The following is a 21,486-nucleotide window of genomic DNA, read 5'->3' as shown; positions in this document are numbered from 1 at the left end:
GTCTCCCGAATAACATATAGCAAATACAGAAGTACACTGTTCCAAAAAGGAAAATAAGGGGAACTTTTATCTACAGGAGTAAGAGCCCTCAAGCATCACATTGGATGTCTGGTTTCATCATCGGGAATCGCTCCTCGTTAGGCCGGTGTTGCAATGCCTAACGGGCTCCCCGAAGGGAGCTCTTAACCATATTGCAGATGGAATTACGTTGAAGTACTCACGTAATAATGGGGAGAGAAATAGTAAAGTTGGTTATCCATCTAATTGTTATAATCATAAATTTTAATCAGTTGTGATAAGATGGAGACCAAGGTTAAAAACAGGGAGAGAGACAAAGGGTGAGTAGTGATGCTCACATGCTCTCAACATATAAACAAGCAAAACTAACTATTTGTTATTCTACTTGATGTGATGTCTACATGTTTCGCGTCTATTGGCCCAAAGGGGTCCGCTGACGCTTCATCAGGACCAAAGGTAACAAATACTTCTCCAACAAAAGTTAATAATTATACCCTGCTCGGGAAAAGGATAATAGAACAGTCACTTACATTGATGCGTCTGTTATGTCAAAAAGGTCGCCCAACAATCAATCATGGAAAGTACAAGAATAAATACAAATTGTACAACCAACATCGTAAACAAGGTGATAAAGTGCACCACTCGTGTCAAAAATATTAGAAGAATTCGGCTTACCATCCCCGATTTTAGGAGAGAGCTCCTTGGGATCGCTAATCAGAAACTGGAACTGACGGTCTGAGTATTGGTAGTCATAAACAATCAAAGTTAAGGCACATTGGCTAAACATAGGTTAAATGAACATATTTAAGAAGGGTTCAACTATAAACATCAAATATATCCATCAAAAATTAATTCATCGTTAGACAGACATTGTCCGTTGTGTTAACAATTATAAGTTACACAAACTCAAAGAGGCTCAAAGAACAGCAATCAGTGTGCGTGGTTGAGTATCTGAGGTAAAAATAGTTGGATGACATTACATCATAGAAAAACAGTAAGGGTGCCCGGACTTATAAAGGTAGTGATAGATGTCTGGTGAGATAGTAATCAACACTGCCAAACATCTCATAGACCCAACTCAGCGAGCATCAGAAGGTTTAGTGTAAGAACACCTTTTATATATAAGCCGACAGAAATTCATCAAGGTTATGAGTTACCATGCTCAACTTTTACCGTTATATAGCCCAAACATAGTGCAGCGGTCATGAAAAAACAATTGGAATTGACTGAATTCCAAAGTAATGATGAATAATTAGTGAGGTAATAGTCGATAGTCATAAACATATCGTAGATCCAACACGGCGAGCATTGGCAGGTCCAATGTAAGGACGATTTCTCTTTGTAGTTCGTAAGAAATCAAAAGGGAAATGTAGGTTGCCGTATTCAACTAACACCGCTATATACCCAGAAAAGTGCAGTGGTCACTTATTGTATACATGTGAGCGTCAAGGTCTACTGTAGGAAAAACTCAACGTGGAGCGTACTCACATAAGTGCGTCGTTCGTAGGTTATTAGACCTACCCTGCCGACTGCGTCCCGGAAAAAACGCGGGTGGCGCCCGGGCAGTGTTTTTAAAAGCCTCGTAGGACGACGTGCGTCTGAGGCGAATAAACATAGAGAACGGACTCGTGTGAGTTGGTGGTATGGAAACTAAGGACAGACTCGAATCCACTGTACTGGGGGAATATAGTCGTTCAAAAGAGAAGTTTGAAAGTCTATATCGATTTTACGTAGGGGCTCTTTTATAAAATGTTAATCTGGCAGATTCAATGAATTTGCTAAGTTGTCTGCAAAAAGAGGTCAAATCAAACAGTTAAACCTGTATTAAGGATACTAATAGAACTACCAGGCTATCAGAAACCCACGTATTATTTGTTAGGACTTACAGCTGCCACAACACCTCCTTCAGGACCATCCTCCTGCAGAAAAGGCACCTGTCGTCGCAAAGCCAAGTTGTGCAGCATACAGCAGGCCACGATGATCTGACACACCTTCTTTGGTGAGTAGAATAGGGAACCACCCATCATATGGAGTCACCTGAACCTGGCCTTCAGGAGGCCGAAGGTCCTCTCTATAACCCTCCTAGTTCACCCATGTGCCTCATTGTAGCGTTCCTCTGCCCTTGTCCTGGGATTCCTCACTGGGGTCAGTAGCCATGACAGGTTGGGGTAGCCAGAGTCACCTGCAAATGTCGAGGGACAACTGTTAGACACACACTAACCCTTAGGGACAACCCCAGACCCAGACAACTGTTCACACTGTATAGGGTCCATGTCCTCACCGAATAGCCACACACGGTGCCTCTGGAGTTGCCCCATCACATAAGGGATGTTGCTATTCCTCAGAATGTAAGCGTCATGCACTGAGCCAGGAAATGTGGCATTCACAGAGATGTACTGGTCGGCCAAACACACCATCTGCACATTCATAGAATGGTAACTCTTCCGGTTTCTGTACACCTGTTCAATCCTGCGGGGAGGGACCAAGGCCACATGTGTCCCATCAATGGCACCTATGATGTTGGGGATATGTCCCAAAGCATAGAAGTCACCTTTCACTGTAGGCAAATCCTCCACCTGAGGGAACACGATGTAGCTGCGCATGTGTTTCAGCAGGGCAGACAACACTCTGGACAACACGTTGGAGAACATAGGATGGGACATCCCTGATGCTATGGCCACTGTCGTCTGAAAAGACCCTCTTGCCAGGAAATGGAGTACTGACAGCACCTGCACTAGAGGGGCTATTACTGTGGGATGGCGGATAGCTGACATCAGGTGCGGCTCCAACTGGGCACACAGTTCATTGGCACGGTCCAGTCTGTAGGTGACAATTACATGTCGCTCTTCCATTGTCGACAGGTCCACCAGCGGTCTGTACATGGGAGGATGCCGCCATCTCCTCACCTGCCCCAGCAGACGTGCTCTATGGAGAAGAACAGCGAGCAGAGGGTCAGCCAACACTGAGGTACGAAAATACAACTTTATTGCACACATTTTTCAATCCGCTATTGGCCTGTCTTAGTGTATATGCAAGGCCTAGATATGTGTGACGCATTTAAAAATAATGCCATGTGGCCCCCTGAAATGGCAGCTGCCTGACCTGTAAGGTGGGACAAGGGGATATGAGGTAACTGCGTTGTCGTTGTACACCGTCACGGTAGGCGGTCGAAGACCACAACCTAATCCTGCATTGGTTATCATTGGGCCCTATGAGTCCGAGGAGCCAATGACGATGTACGCCGGCGGTGACGGTATGCACCACCGCGGACGTGATCGCCATTTTCTATCTGTTCACTCACTTGATACCTGATCTTCGACAGGAGAGGACCTACACTGTAAGTGCTGCTGTGACCTCAGTCTGGAAGCGACAATGGCTCATGTGTCTGGGGAAAGGGCCCCTGCCTTCACCACGGAGGAGTTGGAGAAACTAGTGGATGGGGTCTTCCCCCAGTACACACTACTCTACGGTCCTCCAGTCAAACAGGTAAGTACTCTGTGAGCATGCTGTATGGGCAATGCCTGTGTGGAGTGGTGTGGATGTAAGATACGGGGGGGCTAGAATGAGGCGTGCATGAAACGACGGTGAGTGTATGTGCGTCATGGCAAGGGTAGGAACGCGGGCCAATGACTGTGACGGTCCTATCTTCTCCTTTTCCCCTGTACTATTCCTGTAGGTCAGCGCCCACCAGAAGAAGGATATTTGGCGTGTCATCGCCAAGGAAGTCCGGACCCTGGGAGTCCACCACAGACAGAGCACCCACTAGGCCAGGGCGAGTTTTGTAGGCAAGGTCCCTTCGTAAGGCAGGCCATGTGGCACCCCACCCCACCAGTGTTAAGAGCCAACTACACCTAGTCAGGCTCCTGTGACTTCCATGTGTGCAGCAATCGGGCATAGGCCCTGTACCTCATGGCCCTGTGATTAATTAGGGAACTCTAAGTGCATGGCGTAGTGCAGAGGGCTGCTGTGTCTGTAGTGTCTGCCAACGGTAGCGGTATTACATGCACTGAACATGTCTTTCTTCTGTCCCCCCCGCTTTATGTGGTCTCCCTGTTCTTGTGTGCAATAGCATCATCAGGCAGAGGAGCAGTGGCACCGGAGCAGGAAGGAGCTGCATCCCACATGGCCCTGGAGGGCAACACAACGGAGTCTGAAGCCACCAGTGGGACGGAGGGCGAGGGGAGCTCCACGGCAGGGACAGGAGCTGAGACCAGCGACACGGACTCCCTTGTGGTGGCGGGCCCTTCTGTGCCCCAGCATCTACAGGTACAGCCGCCACCCCCCTACCAGCACTGCCCTCCCAGCAGCCCCTAACCGTGTGCCCCGTGGCTGCTCACCCAGGAGGATGGGCATCTCCTTCGCCCCAGGCACCTCAGCCCCTGCCCCTGTCAGCCCTGCTGTCTTCAGTGAGGAGCCCATTGACCTCCTCAGATCCCTCACTGTTGAGCAGTCTACCATTCTGAATGCCATCCAGGGTGTAGAGAGGCAGTTGCAACAGACAAATGCATACCTGGAGGGCATTCATTCTGGTCAGGCAGCCCAACAGCAAGCTTTTCAGACTCTGTCCTCAGCACTGATGGCAGCCATTGTCCCTGTGTCCAGCCTCCCCCCTCCAACTTCCTCCACCCAGCCCCAATCCCCTGTACCTCAGCCTATCCCAAGCACACCATCAGACCAGCATGCACACACCTCAACACACAAGGGTAGCTCTGGCAAACATAAGCACCACACATCCCACAGGCACTCACACAAGCATCATACCCATGCACACATACCAACTTCCACTGCCTCTACTGTGTCCCCCTCCTCCTTGTCCCCCTCCTCCCTCCCTGTCACGTCTCCACTCACACCTGCATGCACTACATCTTCAGCCACTGCGTCCATCACCAGAGCGCCCATCACCACACACCGCTCACGTGCACTCACCACCCCCACTACCATTCACACATCCCCTGTGTCCTCTCCCAGTGTGTCTGTGAGCCCACCTCCCAAAGTACACAAACGCAGTCACACACCCACCCAACAGCCATCCACCTCACATCAGCCTCCAGCCCATGCACCTTAACCCAAAGTCAGCAAACATACACCTCCTACAACCACTACCTCTTCCTCCACTCCCAAACCCCCTCCATCTACCCGTCCCAGTGTGTCTAAAAAAACCTTTCCTCTTAAATGTTGACCTCTTCCCTACACCTCTCTCACCCCTTCCGTCCCCTAGGGCACGCCTTTCCAGGTCCCAACCCAGCACCTCAGCCACCACATCACCGGGAACAGTGGTGCCAGCAGTAACCGACTTCTGGAGTGCGCCAAGCAGCAGGGCAGCCAGTGTGCCAAGGAGCCAGACCACGGACAGTCCCCCACCTCACAAACATAAGAAGTTGGCCACAGCCCAGAGGGAGAAGGGCAAAACACCTGCCACCAAGGGCTCTCCCAGGACTACAGTTGGGAGTGGCAAGACAGGTGCGCTACCATCCAAGGTGGGGAAGGGGCAGAGAAAGAAAGGGAAGTCGCCGCCAACCTGCACGGCGGACAAGACCGCCACCAGCACCACTGCCAAGGACACCGCCGCCACCAGCACCGATTCCCAGGACACCGCCAGCACCGTTGCCAAGGACACCACCGCCACCAGCACTGCTTCTCAGGACACCGCCAGCACTGTTGCCAAGGACACCGCTGCCACGAGCACTGCTTCCTAGGACACCGCCACCACCAGCACCGCTGCCAAGGACACCGCCGCCACCAGCACCCTCACTGAGCCACCCACCAGCACCGCAGGCCAATGAGTGCCGCAAGCACCGCTGCTACTGAGGCCGCCGCAAGGACCGCCAGCGGCCACACCACATCATGTGCCAGTGGCACCACCGCAGACATGGCTGCCATCCCCAGTGGTCAGTTGTCCGAAGCTGGTGGTCAGTTTCAGGGGCCTGGACAATTTCCGTGTAGGCCCACCGTCAGTGGAGAAAGACATCCACTACCTCAGTCCTTGGAAGGATGAAGCACTCTGGGCACATAGCCCCCTCCAGAACCAGTGGAGACTGTTATCCACTTGTGAGAATGTGGCTTTGCACTCCCCAGGATAAAGCGGTGGGCAAACCACCCACTGTAAAGACTTGTGAGACTGTGGCTTTGCACTCCCAGGATAAAGCAGTGGGCAAACCACCCACTGTAAAGACTTGTGAGACTGTGGCTTTTCACTCCCCAGGATAAAGCAGTGGGCAAACCACCCACTGTAAAGACTTGTGAGACTGTGGCTTTGCACTCCCCAGGATGCAGCGGTGGGCAACCCACCCACTGTAAAGTCTTGTGAGACTGTGGCTTTGCACTCCCCAGGATAAAGCGGTGGGTAAACCACCCACTGTAAAGACTTGTGAGACTGTGGCTTTGCACTCCCCAGGATAAAGCAGTGGGCAAACCACCCACTGTAAAGACTTGTGAGACTGTGGCTTTTCACTCCCCAGGATAAAGCAGTGGGCAAACCACCCACTGTAAAGACTTGTGAGACTGCGGCTTTTCACTACCCAGGATAAAGCAGTGGGCAAACCACCCACTGTAAAGACTTGTGAGACTGTGGCTTTGCACTCCCCAGGATACATCAATGGGCATGGAGCCCCCTCGTGGAGCAGGCGTCGTGCACTCATCCGGCTGAGGTGCCCCCACTTCCCTTCCCCCTGAGGTGCCTGTTTTATTTCGATCTGATGCCCCTGCAGTGTTCTCTCCCTTTTGATCGGGTATCTTGTGTGGGCCTCGCCCATTCATTTTGGGCCCAGTGGTCCACGGACTATGTAGGTGCAGTACATGGACTTGGATTCTTGGTGTATATATTTGTTAATAGTCTATATATATTTTTGAGTAATGGATTTTTATTGATTACAATCGTTAAACTCATTTCCTTTTGTCCTTTCATTCTTCCAGGAGGGGTTGGGGGGTGTAAATGTAATGTATCAACATGTACTTGTGTGTGTGTTGTAGTGGGTGAGGGTGGGGGTTTTGCGTGTTGTGTGTCACTCTCTTTTCCTTCCCCCCTCCCCTGTGTCGTAGGTGCAGTACTCACCGTGGTCTTCGCCGCCGGCGTTCGTGCTCCTGGTAGAGGAGCAGGAAGACAATGGCAGGTAGAATATGGAGTTCCGGCTTCATGGCGTCCAGGTTCCTCGTGGGTTGTGTAGAGGTGAGTGTTTCCCCTCCCAAGTCCTGTTTCCGCCGTGTTTTTGTTCGCGGTGAACCCACCCCGGAAAAGGTGGCGGATTGGCCTCTCATGATACTGTGGGCGGTTCATTGTCTTCCGCCTGTCTGTTGGCGGTGACAGCCATGCTTTTTGTTTGTACCGCCGCGGCGGTCGGAGTGTTAAAGTGGCTGTCTATGTTGGCGGTTTCCACCACGGTCGTGATTCCATTTATTTTACCGCCGGCCTGTTGGCGGTTTTACCGCCGTTTTAACACCGACCGCCAGGGTTGTAATGAGGGCCATTGTCTCTAAAAATGTGGCATAACTAAACTACATTATTAAACATATTTCTAAGCATCTAAATAAGAATTTCAAATGCAGTTACATGAATCTATTGGTTACAGCTGTATTCATTATAAAAATCATCAGTATTCAAAACAATTTTGTCATGCAAAATTGCTCATTTAGGAAAACACCACATGCATACATTTAGCTGTGTATCATTGTCCAAAATGCCATTGAGGACTTTTGGTGACCTAATAGGCCATAAAGCAGAAGATAGCCAAGCACCTCTTACATCTCTATAATGACAGTGGATTGCAGCCTTCTGCATGCTTGTAATCTATATGCCTACAGAAACTGCTGGGAGAGGAGCCTTTCGTATCCACAGATTTAGTACAAGGACATCTTGAGGTTGACTAGGGTACTGCTGCCTTACAACTGATTTTGATTTCCATGATATGTAAGTGCAGCTGTCATAGCTTTTCTCCTATAATAACATCTGTATGTTGATAATGTGTGTGCCATCAATTATTTATTCAATACTGTAATTTGGGCAGCATCTGTAATGATGTGTGAGGTCTTGAATAGTTAGTGTGTTGAGAGGCCCGGATAGCAGCATGGCTAGCCATAATAAGGGAAATGTAGTTGTTTTTACATTGTCGATCAAAACCATAACATCTCTTCAGGAGGAATGCATGAAGGAATTGTTTAATGGTTTTATTCATTACATTGATAAGTTACTGTTCTTAATAGAAAAGCTGAACTTTCCTTAGCAAAAGGTTCTTCAGTGTGTATAGCAATGATGAAACCATTCCAAAAGTAAAATAGTTTCATGTACAGAGGTGAAGGCAAAGTAGTATGGAGGGTAAGAAGTTGTTTTGCTCAAGATTTTGTTGAGGACAGCACGGAAAATCCTAAATGAATAGCACCTTTTTTTAGCAGTAAAACAGCAGTCATTGCATCTCTCAAAATGTTTGGTTTTGTTGTGAATCTGTACAGTGATGTTGCTAACCCCCCAATATCCTCCTCAAACTGATGGTAGTATAAAAGATTTTTAAAATCAGTAATGTTGATTGTGAGCCGGCACTCCTGTTGACTGCCTGGAACTAGAACATATGTCTGGGTGCCATTAAGATGTCTTCACCCTGAATAGATGAAAATGTGTTTGCAGTGACCTGAAATAAATTCTGTGGACTTCTGTGTAGAGATCATCAACATTTTTGAGCCACCACGTTGCATCATTCCTGATGCTCATCTTGAGCTATGAGGGTGAGCGGATTGAAGAATATAAAGGAGTCGGGTAATGGGAAAAGGTCTGAGGCCATATCATATGGATACAGAAGAAAGATAGGCTTTGCATAATGCATGATTGCCTACCAAACTCCAGGAATATTAGCAGTATGCCCTGGGTTCAGGTAATGACTTGATGGATGAACAGCAGGGCGGAGTGAAAAGGCCATACACTGTTATCATAGGTTGTGACTGCAAGCTGTGCCATGGGGCACTGAGGGCAGAGATATTCTTCACAGGGTTTGGAAACGTATGGTATAGGAGTATTTAATCTCATGGATAGGTCTTCTGTCCAACATCCAAAGCTGTTATATCTTTGATCTCAAATAAATCAGTACCCTTCAACAGTTCTGGGTCGCAAAGGAGAAGCCTAAAGCCCTAGCTGTCCCATTGCCTAGTGGCAGGATTGGTCTATTTCTACACCAAAACTGATAACATTGAGCCTGCATATTTGCTATTGACGGTTGGAAGGTGGGCACATTGATCATCTACCTTAGTGACACACTAGACATCCTTAATACTTTTGTAATGTTTAGGTATCTTGGAAAAAGCACCAAAAGGGTATACATCAGTCTGAAACAAAGAATAAACTCTGTCATACAGCCAGGTTTGATTATCATTTAGTAGAGCAGAGTTTGCTACATTGGAGAACAAATGGGGAATTTGAGTGGAAATTGCAGTATTTGGTTCCCAACAGCAGTCACTGCTTAGAAACATGGAGTATTTTGTGGCACTCTTTTCCCTCCATCTTCACCAGTCTAAAATACACCCAATAAATTTCATATAATTTTTATTCACCAATACAGCATCTTCTTCTGCAGGAACAACACCTCTAAGTAGCACTCTCCCCATCATGTGTACACCCCTCTATTCAATAGTTGGTCTTTGGATTATTTTCAACTTTCTGCCCCGTTTCCAGGCTTTTTTAGTTTTTCTGTGAGTAAAGTAATTGGCAAGGGTTGGAGCATGGTTATGTCCTTGGGACTAGTGTTTATAGGTGTTGTTCTTGTTTGTTGGCATACCCCAGCAGGGGCAGGTGTGAGAAAGACAATCCATAAAACACAAATCTCCAGGGCAATTTCTTCCTTTCCGAGGAGACCTGTTTCAGTGACTGCTCTCATTTACACATTGCGACTGATATTCTTTGTACTCCTGCTGATCTCTGTTTGTTTTGACCACATTGCGGCTTCGTCCTTCATGTTTCACCCTTTTAGTGATACAGGATTATAAATCAGTTCAGAAGAGCTAATGTTCTTGGGAGACACACATCCACCTTGTCACATGCCATCTTAATTGGTTTCGCCTGGTGTGGTGTGGGAAAGAAGCGTTCTGATGTTATCAAGAAACTGAACCCACATGCAGAATTGGGTCAGGTAGATGGTCACCAGTTCAAAGGTTCTGCCTGCCAGGTAATACCTAAAAGATTGTATTATCTACTTGCTGGCAAGGTATCCTTTTTCATACTGCAGCAATTTGCAGATGATATACAGGACAAGGCTTTCAAGTCTATGATAAAATATTAACCAACAGCAGTATCAGAGGAATCAGTTTACAATAATGCTATGAAAAGTCAGGTGAGATTAATGCTGATCGTATTCTGGAACAGATTATATAGTTACTATGTATGACTTTAGTGCCCTCATCTGATCAAGATGGTTATCCTGTGATATACCCCAGTCAGTCACCAGCAGAGATTATACTAATAAACTATGCAGTAAAATGTAATGTTCCGGAACATATTATCCAGAGAAAGGACGTTCAATAAAATGCTGCTAGAATACTATGCAGTTTGAAACATCTATGAAAAGTAAGATCCTTTGAGTACCTTTCTCCTGAATTGGTACAGCCTCTGACCTTCTGTTTCACCACCATTAGCAATGATCCTTCGAGCTCTGTATAGTTTCTGCATGAGTAGGAAGTCACTGTAGGAATTGTTCTGATTAAATCGCATCCATTGTGCCTTTAGTTTTGCTTGAAGTTGCAGACACCTATTAAAAGTGTACCTAAAATGGAAAAAGACTTCCTTGTTAGTATTCTTGGGTTCTGCTTTTCATCTTTAGGTATGTATGGCATTATAATTCGACAGTGTATTTAAGGTATTCAATTAGGGCTCACTGAGTATTCGCATATGATGCAGTGCTGGTAGGATAGATTGCTTAAGACATAGTCTGACAAGTACCAAACATTTGCAAGCAATCTACAGGGTATTCAGATCTTCTGACCATTCAGCCAGTCAGATCTCCACCCAAAGGATGTAACAAAAATACCAGATTTTTTCCATCTTGATACTTTTTTAGGTGGTGTGTGGCCTTGCTTGGGCTTCTTCAGGGAATTTGTTTGTTGCCCCTGATTGGCCACACAGGTTTGTTGTAATTGTTGTGTGTGTGCTAGGGCCTTTTCCTAAAGCCAATACTGTCCTGGATCTATAGTAAATGTTCCATAGTGGTTTAGTTAGTTGTCAGAGTGACTTCAGTCCCTCTTTAAACACCTCATTTGATGATGTAGATGAATGAGAGTATAATAATTGTTTGATCGTTCAATATATAGGAACTGTTTTTTGTGGCAGTATTGTCAGTGGTCTCTGAGGCGCTTATCTCTACAATCCTTGCTGCACTGCCTCCAATTCAAAAAGACAGCCAGTTAGTCTCTTGTCCTCTCTTTTGCACAGGAAACTTCTCCTCCTCCTGGAGGTAGCTGCACCACTTAGATAATAAGAAAACACAGTCCAGGTTGCAGTCCAATGGATTCCTGCGCTTTCACCGTATGTATGTATAAGTATATATGTGGTATTTGTCTTACGCAAACCAGTGCTTAATTGGTAAAAACAATAAATAAATAAGTGCTAGGGCCCTCGTCAGGAGGCCACTTGCACAACCCATTGCCTCTGTCAGCACTACTAATAACAGTAACAACACAACTATTAATCATTACTCCTACAAGTGTGACAATTCAGACTATTCCAGGCCTCCAGAGCTATAAGAATGGGTTGGGCAGCGGGTATTAGTCATCTTTAAGGTGTATTGAATTAAGAAACCACTATTATTGTGCTTAGACAAACAGTGCCACCATATGGCAGACTGTCATAAGTGCCAGTTTTGCCAATTAAGTGCTGTTGCTAAACACTGGAACCCACCAGCACAAATTAAGCACTGTCTCAAACATAGCCAAAAGACAGCAGAGAGCTGTCATACAGTCAACAAGTGCTAAGAGAAGTAGCAGGGTTCCTGGCTAGGTTCTGGGAGTAGAAGTGCACTGTAACTGCATTGTGATGTAATGTGCTTTAAAATATGTTTATTCAACTCGTTCATAAATTGGAGCAAAATTGGGTCCTCTGATGGATACAGGGATGTTGTTCTATGTCTTTGGTGCATAGGTGGAAAATACTGATTAGCTTTTTATACACTCAACTTCATTCTGATGGTGTTCTTGTTGCTGTTGTGTGGTGAGAACAATTTGAGAGTGTGAGCTTGTCTGCACAATAAGTAAGGGTGCTAGTCGTGATGACTTTTTAAATGATGCTGTTGGTTTTGAGCATGTACGCAAGGGGAGCCAAGGGAGTTCTGTCAGGATGGGAGTGATGTTATCATATTTTTTCAGTCCCTGGATGAGACATGCTTCAGCATGTAGAATGCCATTAGTTATGGAGTCTTTGATGCAAAGAAGTAAGACTGTGCCACCAGCCACATGTGAGACTACAAGAGCTTGAACTGCAGTTCTGAAGTTGATCTCTAGAAGAGATACTGTCTAGAAGAGATAAGTGATACCAGTTAATCTTTTTTTTTTTTACAATGCTCCTTGAGGGTAAGGTTGGTGTTCGGGGTGAATTCAAGTGAATTGGCAATCAAAGTTGGGGTTCAAAGCTGTCAAGGTCTTTCACTCAAATTTGAAATATTTCTTGCTTGCGGTTCTTGACAAATAACAGGTCACTGGTCCCTCAGTTTGCATTGTGGTTCTACCCTTCACGAGGTCTTGAGTCTGGCTCATCATAAGATACGCAGAGCGACAATAATTTATATCTGTGTGTGATCGTCAACCTTCACACCTCATCACACCTTGCCCACTTTTCAGGAAGCTACTGTTGTGATGAAACTGGCAAATATATATATACATATATTTTGGAACATTCTCTGCATATTTGATAAAAAATCCACATTATTTTCCTCTGCACTACGTACCTCAACAATAACTATATACAACTAGATTTGTAATGCAGACTCTGTAATAACTCAAAGTGATTTATTAGAGACAGGATGCATTTAGTCTGCGGTCCAAATGTTATTTTTTCCCCTCTATCCCTCAGATGGGTCGTAGTTACCAGCCTAGTAGGACCACATTGGCTAGCCCCTTTTGATATTATGAAGACCGCTAAGAAGCTAGTAGGCAAGGCAAACTATTGATTCTAACCATCAGACCCTGCGTCCCACACAGTACTATTATTGAAGAATTAAAAATCATTGTGACCATTGTTATTCTGCCTTTTTGTTTTTCTAGACAATATGTGCATTGATTTGCATGCGACCAATTGTAAAGCCAGACTATTTCAGTGAACTGATCAAAGCCATAAAGACGAAGCAATCATTGCCAGAACCCGAAAGGTAAATCACATGATTATACTGTAAAATTGTTTAAATATTTAATCCGATTTTGGAATGGCGAGAAACAATATGATTATCCATCAAAACCCCTTCACACTCTAACGTGAATAGCTTTCATGCTAAATGAAGCAAATTTACAAAGCAACAGATAGTACATCTGGCCCATAGCCTATAAGAACTAAGAATTGGTTACAAAATACTGGTCGAAGTTTGACCCCTGTGTGGTAATTTGTGAACCAACCTTTGTACTAATAGTCTGGTTTGTGAATTAGCGATTGCTAGCGTGTCTCACTTCAGCCTACCTCATTAATATTAATGAGGTAGTTTGCAAGTTGTGACCCACTAGGAATCACAGCCATCACGAGGATGCAACCCATTTTCCTTAAAAAAAATACAAAATGCTTTAAAAGAAGAAAATGATCCAGGGCCATTGTCTACTCTTAAAACAATGTTTTACGCAACATTAACAAAGGGTAAGGGGTCCCTTTGGCATCCCCTTTGTGAATGGCTCACCAAGTGAATGTTTTGCAACTTGAATTTGGTCGGACAACATTTAATATGTACCAGTGCGATTCAGTATTTGGAAGGGGCACCCTAAATATGCCCCTTGCAAATAATGAATATTATTTTAACCGATATTGGGTCGCAAACCCAAATTAACTATCTGTAAATTGTTACTGGATCACGTTCTGTTGTTGGCATTTTTGTGACCATAAACATGTTTTGTATATCGGGCCCTTGATGTTTCTTGTTTATGCACTAAAGACCGTAAACCTTCGGTCCACTTATGGCCATCCTTAAATATTCAACAAGAAGGAAGTAACGTATTATGTGATATATCTTTTTCCATTGTTACAAATATATTGTTTTAAAGTGCTCCCGGGACAAGCCATGGACCTCTTGGAAATTATATATTCCAATGTTAAACACTACCTTTACCAATCCATTTCGTTTGTAAATGTAAAAAGTAAGTGGCAATGATGGTCCAGAACCTTGATTTTTTTCTTGGCCTTTAATATCTGGTTTGCACTACTGCCCCTTTGTCATGACTACTGTCTTCATCTGTTAGGGTCAGTCTATTGGTCCAGGGCATACACTCTGGGTCTCTAGTTCTTCATCTTTCAATTGGTCTTAGGTCATAGCAGGTAATAGTCGGCCTATGTGCTTGACTGCTCTAAGCAACTGTCTCAGATAAGTGGGGCAACAAATAAGTCTGTCCAAGACTGGACACTATCATTGAATCTATTTTCTGGCTATCCAGGTGTGACTTCTTCATTTTCACACAATGCTACTGTTCACCATATGTATCATGTGAAAGATGGCAGGTGTCTGAGTAGAAGGGTCACAGTGGGCGGAAGAAGTAGAAAGGGCATAAAAAATCTCCTTGGCAAGTTGAACGGATGGTATGCAAGACAATTTTGTAAAGCATGAAGACATAGATATGGTAGGCAGAGAACCCTTTTGCAATCAGGGCAGAAAAAGGTAAACCCAGCTTCAGGGTCCAAATCAAAAAGGAAATAATGTTGAAAAAAAAAAATCCCCAAAATTTCAGAGACAAAAATCAGGATTGCGGGAACAAAGAATGTGACGTAAAAGATCCCCTTGAATGTATTGTCAGCTTTGGCAATTGCTGGTGGGCCACCAGCACCATCAGATGGGATAGGGACGCTCAAGACATCTAAGAGATCCTGCTCCTGCTCTGTATGGATGGCAATAGTGCAAAAAGGTATGGCCAACGTGGTGTAGTTGAAGGTGTACACGTTTGAATTCTGTCCCTTGTTTAGCACATTTGGGTTCTCAGTTTCTCTTGTCTGTCTTTAATACCCCATGCATGGGAACCTTGCCAGTATTTCACGGTTTCCTCATGCTAATTTAGGAAAGCTAACCATTTACTCTGGATGGTTTTGCTTTTGGAATCCCTCAATTTCTTTTTAAGATTATTTAAGTGTTAATTGTCAAAGGTACCTTCTTCACGGGAGGGTTTCTTTCTGTCACCCTCAGTGCACTTGATCTGTTAACTAATGAACCTACACCTGCTGTATCCATATTGGTTTCACATGACATGGTTGGGAGTCCCTTTCTGCAGGGCTTTATTTTCGTTGGATTATTTGGCCCCCATGTTCCTTTCTACAGTTTCGTGCACATCAACTCCAAGAAAAGTGATTTCTGCAGTCTGGGGCCTTGTTCTGCACCTGCTCCATGTGCATGGAGAAATGGAATTGTCTGAGAAGAGGGAAAGGAGGGGTCTGACAGCTTTGCTTTCCCGGCTTAACTTTGGAAGGAGGTCAGAAAATACTTTCACACTCTTCCACTGACTGGCCCCTTTGCAATCGGAACACCTCCAGTTACAGTCCATGGAGACTTTAGGAAGGTCTGGGGTGTCTGAACCTGTTCTCCATTTCTATCTCATAGTCTCATGCACTTCGCCCATTCCTGTCCATTTACTTCATCCTATCATGGACTTAAGCCCCAGACCTTAAAATGATGAAAACGTAACTAATGTTTAATCAGTAAAACTAAAAGAAATTCCTTTTAAAAATCGGACCGCCCTATGATATGTGATCGGATTGATAAGCTAACACAAGGCCATCCTCCACCCAAGTTCCACATTGAGAAACCTCCTTCTTCTTAACTTAGCGCCTCGGATTGTCAAGTACAGGGTCGGTGCAGCTATGTTACTTTAAACGTCTAACCATCGACTCCCATCCAATAAATTAATTAATATCTGTGGAAGAAAACTCCAGCTCATATTTCGGTCCAGTCTGTTATGGATTTGAATCAAAAGCCTAAATAGGATACCCAAGCGCAAAGCACCTCCACATCACAGACGGGTAAATCGTGTGGGCAGTGTTAGCATAAACAGAATAACACGGTTGTCACAAGTTACATTTTTTATGCCTTGAATCATGGCTGAACATATTAATTTTACAGGTTACTGTAAGTCATGCAGTGTTGTACTGTTTTAGCTTTCCTGGAAGGTCTAACGTTACATGGGATTTATTTTCAGAGGTTACCATGGCGATCTCCATAGCTACCTGCAGAAGCTGCATGCACTCTCCCAGGATTAACTAATTGAACACAAAAAACGCGTTATTAAAAATGCCTTGGGGCTTAACATATCACAACACAAAATGATTTGGGTCATTAAATCATTGACTGTTAACCATAGGAATTATTTTATTTCCAGCTCTGATCATGGGAAGAATTAACTAGTTCATGGTCAGTTTGTTCTTACTAGTCTTGTAAACACACAGTCATACTAATGTTTTGCAAATTTATCGATGGGTTGCTTCAAATTTTACTTTGCATAACACTGTAAATAATAGTTCTGTTATCACCAAAAATGGATGGAATATGCAGTCACAATCGCCATATCGTCAAAAATGTTCATCTGCCTAAAGGGTAAAATGCAATTGTCCATCTGCTTCTTGTAAATAAATTTAACATCAGTCATATCTGTACATATTTGGACAGAATAAAGGCAATAGAGTTAATGATGCAGTGAATATACCAGCAATTCAGGGGATTAAAATAACAGGAATTATTGTGGGCTACTTGTTAATGAGGTTGTAAGTGGGATCACTTGTTTCACTTAACAATAGGAGATGATGATTTTCTTTTAAGGTCCTTCTACTTCAAAGACTGTCGAGCTTCTAGACAAGAGTAATGAATAATTTCTTCCTTACATCTTTTATGTGAGGCTGCTGATAGTGTTTGGCCTATGGTTCTGTCTGTCTGCTACCACTGGATCCAGTAATCACTTACCCACATGCGTGGCCACAGGTTTTCTCCTTCCCCTGCTGTTCTTGCTTGCCACCACACAGATGATATTCTGATGTTGAGGCCTCCTGGGGAATTTGTTGATGATTTCCATTCCCAATGTGATGGACTATGTGATTGGCGTGCCTGTTGAAAAGTTGTTAGTGTGGTCTGTGGGTTGCAGACTTCATTTCTAGTGGGATAGCCAATATATTGCTACTTCTCTGTAGTTAACTCACTTCTTCCTGTCCCTGTAACTCGTCTTTTTTTTTTTTCACTCAGAAGTCTGTTCCTCATCCCACTCTCTTGGTGGTTACCCCCTCCCTTTTACTGCTCCCATGCAGGACCGTCTCTCTCTTGTTTTGCATTTATGGGTCGTGCTCCACCCCTTCAAATTTTGCTTCAACATACATGTGTCTAACCAAACCTCTTCCTCATCAGTCTATACCTAGTGTCTACTTTCCAACGTAAACTTAAGTTCGTCCTTGTGCTTACCCCACCATGCCCATAGTCTCCCATTTCTGTGTTTGTTGGTGTCCCCGTGGTACCACCTGTAATCTGCTCTCCTGCTCGCCCCATCCACGCAAAGGTTGGTATCTCCCCCACCCAGGTGTCTCTGTCTACATAGCCTCTTCTGTCTCAGTGCACGCAGAATTGCAGAGCAAAGCCTTGCACCATTGCTTTTCATGTTTCCTTTAGTGAAACATTCACTACTACAGATAATGCTGTAACACTTTCTAACAATAGTATGGAGATTCTTTGTGAGAGTGAACATGCGTTTTTGCTTGGTGCCTCAATCTGCCTTTGGGAAGGTACTGAGGGTAATTCTGTGGTGCTTCGCCCTTTCACTTAGCAGCTTATATATCAATTTTTGAATTTGCAATTAGCTGAACAGAATCTTTGATGCTCCCTCGCTGACACAGCTGAGTTTCCTTAAAAGCATTTTAATTTTCAACTTCTTTAATGTCAATAGTTAAGATTCACATCTTCTTAGTTCATGTGCAAAGTTATCTAACCCCCTACACTTCTTGCCACTATTACTGTAAAGGAAGGACCCCTAGTATGTTGCAGTACACTAGTTGTTGATTAGTTCCCAGGTATTACGCACACAATACATTGCATACTTCATTTTTGATACAAAAGATTGTAGTCCTCTATTTAAAAAAGTGTAGCCCTGAGTTAAACATGTTTTTCCTTTGTCCGATAGTTTTTACCCTCCAGTGGACGAGCCAAGTATAAATTCAGAGAATTTTGATTTGTCTGGGCGACAAGAAAGAAGAAACATTTTTAGTGGGAAAACCTTCCTGTTCCTAAATGCCAAACAGGTAACTGATTTTGTTTTGTAATGCTGATTTGGACAACCCAATCAAACTTTATTTTGATTGGTGTAGTTAAATGATATTTGTATTTACCCCTCCAAAGATAATGTAGTTTACATATATTAATGCACACTTTTCTGGTTTGTGCATATTTAAACTATTAATAATAAATTGCACTGTGGTTAATTTAGGAAAATGTTGGCATTACCCTTAACACAGTTTCCAAAATATTTGTGGGAAACTGTGCTGATAAAACAATAGTAAAATATATGACACCTCCATCATAAGAATACTTATGGCATGCAGAGTCTTAGGGGAAGTAGTACAATGATGCCTGCTAGCTCTACTCCCTTATGTTTGTCTCCAGAAGGTTGTTGTAACTGTAATATCAGGTCCTATTGGCACAGCCCCGTGCCCACTTGGGTTTCCTGTGTACCTTTAGTAAAAAAAAATCTTGACCTCAGGGCCCCTTTCTTAAGCAGTGTCATAAACACTTCATGTGAAAGTGTCCTAGGTGCAATCTGTAATTGTTCCAGTCTTTAAATAAGGGTGCACAACTGATCCATCATGATGTCAGCCAATTTCTCTTATTGCTTTAGAAGTGAAAGTGGTTGTCAGGAATTTATTCAGTTGAATACAAGTTTGAGTTGACGATCATGGGTATTGATAGAGTCCCAGAATGGGTTTAGAATAAGGCTTGGGACTGAGGAGCGGTGTCTTAACATAAATCTGTTTTAGAAAATATGTGCAGGCAAAAACAAGGTTCCCTGTACTTGGTTTAATTGCTTTATGCTCAAATTCTGAGTTAACAGAACTAAGCTGTGGTACATATTATATTATACTAAATAAATAGGATTGCACTGTGCCAATCGTGATTTTTTTAAATGTAATTTATATTGTGATTTTTCCACACAAGTAAAGTTTTGTTCCAGTGGTGAATGCTTAGAAAGTTTCGTTTTAGCCCGAGGAGCTCAACAGGGCAGTGTCCTGGCCCCCTCTCTTGTTTATTTTGTAAATGAACCTTTGAGAAATTATCTTGAGAGCTAAGGAAAAGGAAATTCCACCTGTGGTAAACAAAACTGTTCCTGTTCTACTTTATGCAGGCAATGCAGTTCCAGTGTCTAGGTCAGTTAATGACCTCAAGGAATTATTCAACTATTAGTTCTCCTTAGTGGATATCTCCAGTCATGAATAGGAAGACTACCCAAGGCAGCACTCACCTCATCTGCAGGTGAAACTGAAGACCAGCCTAAAGGACAAATCTTCCTTTCCCAGACGACACCACATTTCACAATTCAGCTATCAGTCTCATCAGTGATTTTAACTGGTCCAACTAGTCTATCAGAGATCGATGATAGACCCATGGCTACTGGGCCCCTTTTTTATCATGGTAGCCAGATTCCGATACCAACCTAGACAATAATCTGGGCACCAGCACTAATGGCCATTAGAGACCTCCAACCAAGCAAGAGCTTGAACACTGTCATGGAAATGTGCTGTAGGCACTATCTATTAAGGCCAAGATGCCCCTGCTGGTGACAGAATCTATCTCTTTTTTGGTGACCGCACTAAGTCAGCTCTGGCCTTAGAGCTTCAGATTCTCAAGAAGGCAAGGCACATTTGAACATATCCTTTCTCTGAGCATGCCATCGCAAAGTCATTAAATAAGTACTAGATCCAGTCCCATTCCCTGTCTTTTTATCTGAGAGTCCCCCTTTTCAGTCTGTGTTAATAATGGTGGCTTCCAAGAAAGGTAAAACAATGTCCACCTACAAGTGTCTGTGAGACTTATGAGAGGAGAATGTTCCTGTCTTTGGTTTCTACATGAGATATGCAAATGCACAATGGCCCGGTGAGCTCTCTATCTCTTCTAAGAGTTGGACTAGTACACCTGCTTTCTCCCAAGGTGTGCCCAATAAGCATAGAAATTCATGTTTATTTGGGGAAAATGATGCAAATAAAATCTGCTGACTGAATGAAAACAGCTGCAGGATCATGAACTCTGCTCTGTTCCTATGTCAAGTTGTAGCTCAAGTCTAGGAACCTGTAGCAGGGTCCTAGGAAAACGCAATTAACTTCTCTTTTCAACAGTCGAGATCATATTTGATGCTTTGAGGTGGTTGTTATGACATTGGCGGTGAGTGATAAAGTGGCGGTAATACCGCCAGCAGGCTGGCAGTAATTACACCAAATTATAATCATGGCGGTGGCAACTCCCATAGACAGCCAATGTACCACACCAGCCACCAGGGTGTAAACACCACTGACCACGGCGGTAACTACAGCAGCCAGGTGGAAGACGAGATACCGCCCATTATATTATGACACAGCACACTGCCACGATTTCCGGGGCAGTACCAACGCTATCAAAAGCCTGGCGGAAACACAACACAGAAGACCGAAGTCTCACCATTAGAGACACAGAGAAGATCAACGCCACCATGGAACTGGAAATGCAGGTCTTCCCGATGATTTTCTATGCCATGCTCCACCTGGAACACCAACGCCGACGAAGACGACGACAGTGAGTACAGCCGCCTAGCACACAAGGTAGGGAGGGAGGAAAAGGAGAGTGAAACATGCACAACACATACCATTCACACACCCACACCATACACACAACCAGCTGCAGACGAAAAACATTGCCACAGGACACACTTCATAATAACAAGGACAACAGTAAGGCAGAATTGAAAATGTATTTGCATGACAACAACCACCATTAGTACCGAAGTGACAAATATACATAAACCATTGTCCAGAAAGGGCCAATGCACAGTCCAAAGTATAAAAGGCCCACAAGGCAGCGTCCAAGCCCCAACATGATCCTGACATTCACAGCACCAAACTGTGCAGGGGCAGCATGTTGGGAGTGGCAGGCACCTCAAGGGTAAGGGAGTGGGGGCCACCTTAACTGAAGTGGTAACCTCGCCCACTGGTTCTGGCGGGGGCTCCAGGCCCATTTCCAAATGGCGGGGAGTGCAAGGTCACAGTCTCTGAAGTGGGGAACTCACCCACTGGTTCTGGAGGGGGCTCCATGCCCATTTCCCAATGCAGGGGGG

The 21,486-nt window shown here is 44.4% G+C and overlaps 1 protein-coding gene across 1 annotated transcript in view; it reads left to right on the top strand.

Annotated features, from left to right (window-relative positions):
* Window positions 1–21,486, top strand: part of NBN (nibrin) — a 198,703-nt gene that overhangs the window by 42,798 nt on the left and 134,419 nt on the right. The window contains exons 5-6 of the mRNA XM_069220448.1: window positions 13,243–13,346; window positions 18,313–18,430. Of these exons, the coding sequence (XP_069076549.1) occupies window positions 13,243–13,346; window positions 18,313–18,430 (222 nt within the window). The remainder of the gene's footprint in view (window positions 1–13,242; window positions 13,347–18,312; window positions 18,431–21,486) is intronic.

Source organism: Pleurodeles waltl, chromosome 2_2 (assembly GCF_031143425.1).
Source record: "Pleurodeles waltl isolate 20211129_DDA chromosome 2_2, aPleWal1.hap1.20221129, whole genome shotgun sequence".
NCBI lineage: Eukaryota > Metazoa > Chordata > Amphibia > Caudata > Salamandridae > Pleurodeles > Pleurodeles waltl.
Note: the sequence above shows the minus strand (reverse complement) of the source record. Positions and strands in the feature narration are given on the sequence as shown.